The 9,451-nt window shown below is 35.4% G+C and overlaps 1 protein-coding gene across 2 annotated transcripts in view; it reads right to left on the bottom strand.

Annotated features, from left to right (window-relative positions):
- Positions 1–1,727: 1,727 nt before the first annotated feature.
- Positions 1,728–9,451, bottom strand: part of LOC124167864 (homeobox protein prospero) — a 116,817-nt gene continuing 109,093 nt past the window's right edge. For both annotated transcript variants that reach the window (XM_046545915.1, XM_046545916.1), the window contains exon 6: positions 1,728–9,368. In XM_046545915.1, the coding sequence (XP_046401871.1) occupies positions 9,194–9,368 (175 nt within the window). In that variant the 3' untranslated portion in view covers positions 1,728–9,193. The remainder of the gene's footprint in view (positions 9,369–9,451) is intronic.

Below are 9,451 nucleotides of genomic sequence, written 5' to 3'. Positions count from 1 at the left end.
TATGTAAAGTGGTATTTACGTTGGAATGCAATAAAGTAAAATAAAAAAACGAAATGAAAAGGGATGTCTTATAGCAGCCAGGTAGTGAGCAGGCAATTCGATTGGGCCATTTAGACATGGACGATGATGGTAACATAGAAATCATATTTGGAAGTATTGGAAATGTGGTTTAAAGAAGAATGATTAGGATTCAATGGATTGATTGAGTAATGTGTAAGCAGCAAGAAGAGTAGCTAATTTGAACTTGGGGTTAACTACAAGGACTTTGAGGACGTTTAAAATAAAAATTATTGGTAAATTTCCCAGGAGCATTCATCTTTTGAGAGTTTCCGACAGCAAAATAATAGTTAAAATAAGTGGGAGAATAACAGTAATTATGGAGAGGAAATTCGGAAATGACTCTTTTAATATGATATCAAATCAAATAGTTTATGCATAGGTAACAATGGTAATATAAATTATAAATAGGTAATAATGGTAGGTAATAATAGGAAAATAATAAATATTTTAATCACCGTCTTTGTCGACGGATACAAATTTTCTTTGTATTTAGTCTCTATCTCGTAGGATGAGCTCCTTTATCTTGCAGTTAACTAAACTCACCAATTGTTTCTCCTTACCTCACGGTTGATTCATCTAAACTGTCGTTGAAGATTACTCAGGAACACCTTCCATCCACTGTTTGAAGCCAAGGTCTTCGAAATGACCGGTGAGGATCTTAATGTTTGACGTATCAACCATGAAAGTTGCTTCCTTAAAGTTTGCAACTCTCACCAATGACGGCGTATTGCAGCAGTTTATCGCTTGATATACCAGGCTCATATAAATTAATGTCTATACAGAAGCCATGGCTTTTAGCCAGTAATTTCTTCCAAAGTTTAGTTCTTAAGTGAGAAATGGGATCGCACCCTGTTAAGTTTCATATGAAAATACCCCCAAAATGTAATGAATAAATCACACTTTGTTATATGCGTATACAATATATATCTCTGTCATGCCAGATTAACCAGTATAGTTTACTAACTTAAGGTTCAGTCGCATAATGACCTCCAACTCATGGTGCAATCACAAGAAGGTTATCAAAATCAAGCAAATAAATTTTCTTAAGGTAAACGAAGATTGCAATCAATATCAAGTAATGAATCCAGTACCATTTAAGCACCAAGTCGTAGACCCTTTACTTTGCAGTGCCCCCTATAGTGCAATTCGTAGTTGAATGGTCGCATATTCGACTTTAACTTTAATTTCGGCTCTGTTGATAGCCAAAGTTGAGTACTATAGATAAATTTTCACAGGAAAAAATAATGTTTAAATGGTGGATAATTTTCGACTGATTTTTTTAAATTCTCATTTTCTCGATCAAAACAAATTAACTGCAGAATTATCTCATAATTTCTGAAGATTAGTGACTGGCTACTGTTGTTATCCATGTTTTTACCCCTTAAATATTTTTCCAAATATGGACTTTTTACGTTCTTTGTTTGAATGATGTCAATTTTACAATTTAAAAAGGCGAGTATACCATTCATAGTTTTAAGGCTAACTTACAGTGGCATTTCACCCAAAGTTATTTTCAGTTTGGTATGACTTTATATATTTAATAAATACCATTCCTGGGTGGAGAAATGTAAAAAGTCTTAGGAATTAATAGTGCTGGGGGTTCTTGTTTTACGGAATGCGTTTTATAAAGATGTGTTATGCAAAATAATGGAAATTAACGAGTAAAATATTTTGAAATCTTTTTACAGCTTTATTACTGTAATCACCAATGTATTCACATTGATATCAACAACTCTCTCACGCAATAATATATGCAGACAACACAAACTTCCAAAAGAAACTTTTTGTTACATGAAATAGGCTTTTCATTTTAATCTAACATACATTGAACATTGGAACTTTCTAACAACAGTAATTGCACAACGACACGCTTTGATGGAATGGAACGTTTTCAATCTTGTTCGTCAAATTCAAATTTTTTAACACAACAAGATTAACATTCAAGAAAAGTAGTTCAAAACATTCACTGTATAGAAAATCTATACACTTTAAAAATTTGTACGTATTTCTTCTTTACAAAGTTAATGCCACATTTTGGCGACAGTGCATAATCACCTTATGTTCATGTACCATAATCTCATGTAAAGATCACCAGTATAAACAGAGTTCTCTGCTATTCTGTATGTATATTTATAAAAATGTGCATAATTTCCTTGACAGGAAAAGTCCAGTTTGTTGATTACTCACTCCCTGTTACTTCAAAATGACTATAACTACAACCATTCATAGGATCCTTCGCTTAAATTTGACACAAAAAAACAGTGCACACGCTTTTTTCCTCATCCAGAGAAGCACTTCACAGTTAGAAGCAAATAAAGTGAGAGAGACCAGATATTTGAAAAACAGATCTATCGGAGTAGCATATTTCAAAAGAGTGTCTTTAAAGCTAAATTTCTTGGGGTTTTACGAAAAATATTCCGATATCATCGGATGCAAGTCTCACACATTTACATTCACAATAATTGCAGGCCTTGCATAAGTTTTTTTCATTCCTAATAATGCACGAGATATCGGCACTTTGATGATTATTTCTCATCCCTAGATACAAACTCAATCAAAATGATCTCTAAACTACACAATCCCGGGCTAGCTATACACAGCGTCTTAATATTCGATCTCATGCAATCACCGCTCCTATATCGGTTTAAACATTCATCGTATCCCAAATGTAAACATTTAAGTATTAATAATTCATCGCCTTTTGTACAGAAACTGATCCTGAAGCGAAAAATTATTAATAGTCGGACCAAGAATAAATTCTCATCTCTGACCAACGAGTTTTTCTCCTATCCGACCCACTTATTTCCTCCTCATTACCAAACGTACGATTTGAGCCATTTGAAAAAATCCATATTTTCATTTGTACTCTTTGAGCTTAATCAGTCGCTACATCGGTAGACCCGGCGACAATCGTAAGCGATAGAATTCACTTTTCGCGGAGAATGTTAGACATTCCTCTGCAGATTTTTTTGAGTTATTTGTCTATAATTTTCTAGATATATTTATAAAAAACTTTCAGCACCAATCGCTTCACATTTTTCTTTTAAAAATATATTTACAAACACTATGGTCATAGTTTCCCTATGGAAGTAGCATAGTTCAGTCACGATAAAACGGATTTTTCTTGATAACTCATGCAAAACATTCGATCCTAATCTAACATTAGGGGTCTTATTGTGCGTCTAAATAAATAATGGTTATGAGATGTTGCCAAAATTGGCATTAACACTTACATTTGCTGAACCATTGGCTGCGGTTAATGGGAATAGCTACATGTTTTTGCTTAACCTAGAATTTTACATTTACGTTTGAATGACCAAGTCACTGCTTTCCGCCTATTGATTAATGAGCCTTGCGAATCATATCATCATTCATCCTACAGCGTAGTCCATTCACCAAGGTTTAGTTTACACTGTGAACGTGCGGCGATGTGTTTGTGGAAGGCATATGGGTCACCTTTTGCTACATCTCCACATGGATAGTTAAGAACAGACTATGACATATGCACATAGTTATGCTTGAAGACTTCAGAGTGTCTCTGAAATTCTGGGGAGTTTCATTACTTTACAATGACTTATATACCTGGAGGTGCGGGCTGCACAGATTTATGATTAACGATTCTATTATTTAGGGTAAAATTATCGCAAAACGTGGAATCATAACTAAATATTTCATGACATTATTTGTTCCAATAATAATATATTCCTACCATCTAGGATATTCCTAATCATAAATATATGATAACTCATGAAAAACAAACTTTGACAGTTAATTGTTCAAGTTTTAAACGAATATAATTAATTTCATTGAAATTCTCACTTGACTGTGGCTATTATTTTTCATGTATCTATCAATCAACATATTCAGATTTTCTTATCAGGAAATGTAAAACGAGCTCAAAGCATTTTTGCTTTTGGTTATCTGCATGAAGGCGAAGTGTTATCGGGATGAAAATGGTCTGTTTTGATGGCCAAACGGTTTTCGTTTTCGTATTTAAATCCGCGACTGAATGCCAGCTGTGACAGCTTGTCGGCCATGAGGAAGAACTCTTGACCTGCTAACGCCTGTGAAAAATGGGGCGGCTCTTTCTTACGAATTCATCAAGGGCCCTTAATATTTTTTCTTTGAAAAATAAGTAAATTTTAAAAAAGGATTTACACTTTTTCACTCATTTATCTTTTTTTTTAAATTCGAAGGCACTTTATATCGGACGCACGGGCCCTGTAAAAATGTTAGTACGTAAAGAGAGAGTTGATGTGTATGGATGAAATGGTGAAATGACCGTTATTGAATTGTCAACATGCTGTTTTAACGTTCGCTGAAGGTCATGTATTAGGTGAATCGACACCTATTTGAAATTTAATGAACATTTTTGGGTCCGGTTTAGAACTACTGTACTTTCCCTGTTATCCTTTTGGTCGGTATCTGCCTTCTGTTCCTGCTATAGTCACTGAAAGGTTTGTAAAAGTGAATTGGTGATTCAATGCAATCGCTATTAGGGCGAGCAAACTGTTTGAATTACTTCCCACGGTCAAGATGCATGCCACAGTGGCCTTTATATCCCTCGATTCCCGTCGATTTCTCCGCAATTTGCGAATATTTTTCATTCCTCAAACCTTTTCCCTCGAGGAGAATAGTGAAGTGAATTAGAGTAAGAAATACTGAGTTTATGCCAACAGCTACCTAATAAAAACATCTCACAATGGGCGGTGACGTCGCGCATACCATTCACTCATATGTATCCATTCACTCTCATTTACAAATTTACAGAGTTATTAAAAACTCAATAGGGGTTAAAATTTTTTCTAGAGCACTGGTATTTTGTCATAAGTTTTACCATCGTAACAACACTTTGAGGGGAATGTAGGTTAACTTTTGACAATCTGGGATACAAACTAGCATTATTATCTGTAGAACAAATGCCTTGAAATTATTTCATGTCCGATGTACAATCTGAGAGTTGATTCGAAAAAAGCCTGCCGGTGATGGGATGATAAACTTCACAATATCGAACTTTTTCTTCACCTAAGACTCGGTATAATACATGCAGTGAAGGTTCTGAATGGCCACATTGTAAGAGAAGAATAAAATATGCAAAGCAAACTACATTTACAGGAAAAACGATCTTCTGGTTACAAACGCAATATCAGCTTGTATTTAAAACCTATCCAACAATATTGCACACAGAATTCGATATGAGGACTTGTAGTCCATGGAATAAATAAAAGATTTTTTCGTGTTAAGGTAAAGCCAATGGGATTGATCAAATTATTAAACACTCGTACATGGATGTTTGAATAATTTAACCGTGTAACGTAACAATCATGGACTTAACAGAAACTCCTCCCATCCAACAACTTCTATGAATTCAGGCAAGAAAAACAAATTCAAAATCGCAATTAAAATAGCATTCCTACTTGCACAACCCAACATTTTAACAATAAAAAGGAAAATTTCAACTGTAATGAAAACAATTGATACTAACCAGTTTAGCAGAGTTGGTTGTTTTAAAATTAATTAGCGTTTAAGTCTTTCAAATTTTGATTTTAGTGTGCTTGAACGCTGGATTTGGTAACGTAAAAGAAAATTCCGGTTTTAATTCATTTTCTTAGCCTAATCCTGCGCTTATGCTTATAATTATTATTGTAAGAGATAATGGAACACGGCTTCACTAAAGTAGCTATTAAGGAACACTGAATTCTGATCGAAAACGTAAACATAACTGTCCAAGAACGATAGCTTAAAGAGCAACGATATCACAACACTTAAGTAATGTGAGTCTATCACCAGAAAATTATCTGAAATATAGCTAGTTGAAAACTTGAATTAATCATTTAGAAGAGGTGATCGGAAACAAAATCAGTGCCGTTTAAAGCATTTTATGAAAAAGTCACCCAATTTAACATTTTAATGGCAAAACTTTCAGTCTCATCGAGTAGTTCCACTTGTCAAAAGTAACATTGCAAATGAAAGACATAATAATATTTCACCTACTAAGTAATAATGGTTCTCAAACTAACATCGGAGAAGAAGGTTCATCACATGATGCAGCCTAAATGCGGAAGCTATATACACATTCTCACTCATTCAATTGAAATTTTCATTTCTCGCGCTAACTATGCATAATCGTTCCGTTCATCTAAAATAAAAGTTTCTGGGCACACCATAGTATTTCATAAATATGTGTATGTATACGCCATTTATGTACAATATATAGATCCCATTAAAAATTCACTTCAATGGCTTCTTCGATTTATCGATAGCTGCATTCATATATCTTTTAATATATATTCAATTTATTTATATATTTATAGGATTTGGAAGGCTTGAGAAGGCACTTCTTCTCATTGTCTTTTTATGCATACGTTTTCTTTTGCACACAAGTCGGAGGATGTTTTTTTATACTGAATTTCTTCAGTGTTTCAGAAAGGAAAGAGACACAACTTTTAAATTAGGGAATGAATTTATATATATATCAAGGTATATAGAACAAGGAGGGAAGTAGTTTCACTATCAACCATAGATATATATATATATATATATTTATACTTTTTTTGCAGTCCAAATCTGCCATGTCCAAATTTATATGCATGATTCAGTAAAAGCACTTCCTATCTTTGTCTTCTAGTGGCTGAAGTCTGCGTCTTCATGATTCCTCATCTCAGTTCATCAGACATAACCACAAAACAGCCGTCCATCACTTTTTTCTTTGACTAAAAGTGCCACACGTAAAGTTTCCACATTAGTCTTTTTTATTTGTCGATTATAAGTTATTCACGCACACGCTGTTTTTGACTACCCAGTTCACTCGCAAAACATTATAACCAGCATACCAGATCCGGATTCAGTTTATTACAGCAATGAACGGGCTTGTCATCCATCACTAAACCCGCCAAACTTCAAATAACACGGCAAACACAACGCAAAATATGCGTTCTCCTGTCTCAGGCACACACAAGCATTCTTATTTTTTTAAATTAAACAACACAAATGGAATGGTTTGTGTATATATATATAATTATATATGATATATATAATTTTGGTGAAATAATAATATACAGTGATAGAAGGAAAAAAAACAATAAAGAACCATCAGTAAGGTGCCAGTTCATACTTTTTTGTACTTTGAAGCTACCAAAGGACTCGTAAGGTATTATTACCCATAATGAAAATAAACAAATGTCATCTAGTACTTCACTGTACAAAAAAGTAGATGAGCTTGCAACCTTAAAATAATATATATATTTTTTCACGTGGTGAGTGCAATATTTCTTTAAAAATTTTGACACGCCACGGAGACTAGTTCAAAAAATTCAGTCACAAAATGAAACATAAGATTGCAATACAGAATTCGGACCGACACCTCTTCAGACTTGAGACAGTCAATAACCTCTTTAGTTCCTGATCCATTTTTTTCCATTAAAAAAAAAGAACCATCACAAGGCCTTTTCTTTCAAATAAGCATTCACTTAAGGACATATTTTTGAAAAACTTATTGGATCTAGACGGTTTAAATGAAAATATATATTTATATACTCGTTATTTACTTTCATCTTTGATAAAAATATTCACCCGAACAAAAATATCAAGTGAAATTTTTTTTTTTCGAAAAAACTCGTCTTCCTATTGCCAAAGTCTCTAACTCTGAGCAATGAGATGACCAGCTAAAAACAAGTGACTGCTCTTTTAAAATCTTTTCCGATTCATGAAGGCAATTTGATTTTTTTTTAAAAACCTCAAAAACCATCATCAACACACTCTTTTTATACAATCCACACACTCATTCACAAACACCTCCTCTACATATAATTTATCATATAATAATATTGATAATAATTAGGTAATGACAATAATAATATTAATAATAATAATCTTTGGTTGTGAACTTTTTCAATAAAAAATCTCTCACTCGCTAACTTTTCCATCAATCTGTCACATTCTCCATCTCCCTTCCGATAGTATTTCAGAGGATAATTGGACTACTGTCTTGTTTTTAAACGAAACTCATCCTTTTTCCCAATGAAAATAGTTTGTTTTACTCAACCATTTTACTCAAAAGAGGAGACGAGCTAGGTAATTCTATTGAGTGGAGGAAACAAACACAACGTCTAATCACACATTAAACAAACTATCTCTTCCACTGAAAAAATGGAGGAGCAATCATTAAAAACTGCTAATTTTTTGCGAAAGGAGCATAATGAATCGCCACAGTGCCTCCTTTTTTTTGCATCACTTCAGAAAACTCGTAATAGAATTCTCAAAATTTGGGAAATATTTCTTTTTGTTTGCAATGTTTAGGCTTGTCTAGTCTATCCCTGTTTGTGATCGCGAATTCTCCTCTTCGCGTTGCAGAAATTCGATTGATCCTTTTAAGACTCCAAATCGTCTTCGTCTTTGACGCACTACGTTCCGAGTCCAAAGACACCCGCTGCCAAAACGTTTCGGTAGGAAATGCGTGAAAAACTTGCCACTGTTATATCTGAACTGTTTTTTTTGCTGTCGTTTATCACTAGACGCATTTACTTTTTCACAGTATGCATCGTAATAAATAAGAATGCATGTATTTACAATTTCTTTCCTTTGCCCCACAACTTCCACAGTTATCTTTACGGAACCGTCATATGTTCCCACAAGACAGAAACATACCACGAGCCGTCCCGCATCCACGTCCCCATAGATATTCTATCATCCGGTCACCAAAAACGTTTTGCAACAGAAAGGCATCGCTCCTTCACTGGTGGACTCGTAGGAAGGGGATACCTTCTGGTGCGGAATTTTGGCGACGGTCTCTTGAAGGGAATGAATAAATAAGGGGCCTGTGTTCCGATTTAGGGTTCTCTGCGGAACAAGGGGAGATTGTTGAGGTTCAAAAAACCGTGGACAGGTAGGGAGGGGGAAGGTTGGTAGGGAAGGTCTGGAGCAAATTCTTTATACACCAATCCTGGTGGTCTTGGTGAGTCAAAGGCTGCTGGATCCCCACCAAAAGCCACTTCCCCAAACCCCCAAACACAGTGTGGGTGGCCCGCGAACCTTCCAGCTCCGGGATTGGAAGGTTGGCGCGGGGTGGCCTTCAGCGTTCCTCAGGGTCCGGCCTTGGTCTCCCGGGCGTCTGCAGAGGTGTCGTCTGCACGGCTCAGCCGGAGGATTCGTTCAGGCCTCCCCAGAGGCCCACTTTCATGTCTTCTTCCTCTTCTTTCCTCTCCATTCCTCCTGCACCACCACCTTCAGAACCCCAGCACTCCAAACGCCTCCTGCCAACCTTTCTCTTTTCCTCCAGTTCCCGATGTCGCCTCTCGAGCACGGACAATCTGCACGGCAAATACGGTTTGGCATTAATTTCTCTTTCCTCCCATTCCATCCCATTCACAACATTTCTTCAAAGTGATTTTTT

The sequence above is a fragment of the Ischnura elegans genome, chromosome 11 (assembly GCF_921293095.1).
Source record: "Ischnura elegans chromosome 11, ioIscEleg1.1, whole genome shotgun sequence".
In the NCBI taxonomy this organism is placed as follows: domain Eukaryota; kingdom Metazoa; phylum Arthropoda; class Insecta; order Odonata; family Coenagrionidae; genus Ischnura; species Ischnura elegans.
Note: the sequence above shows the minus strand (reverse complement) of the source record. Positions and strands in the feature narration are given on the sequence as shown.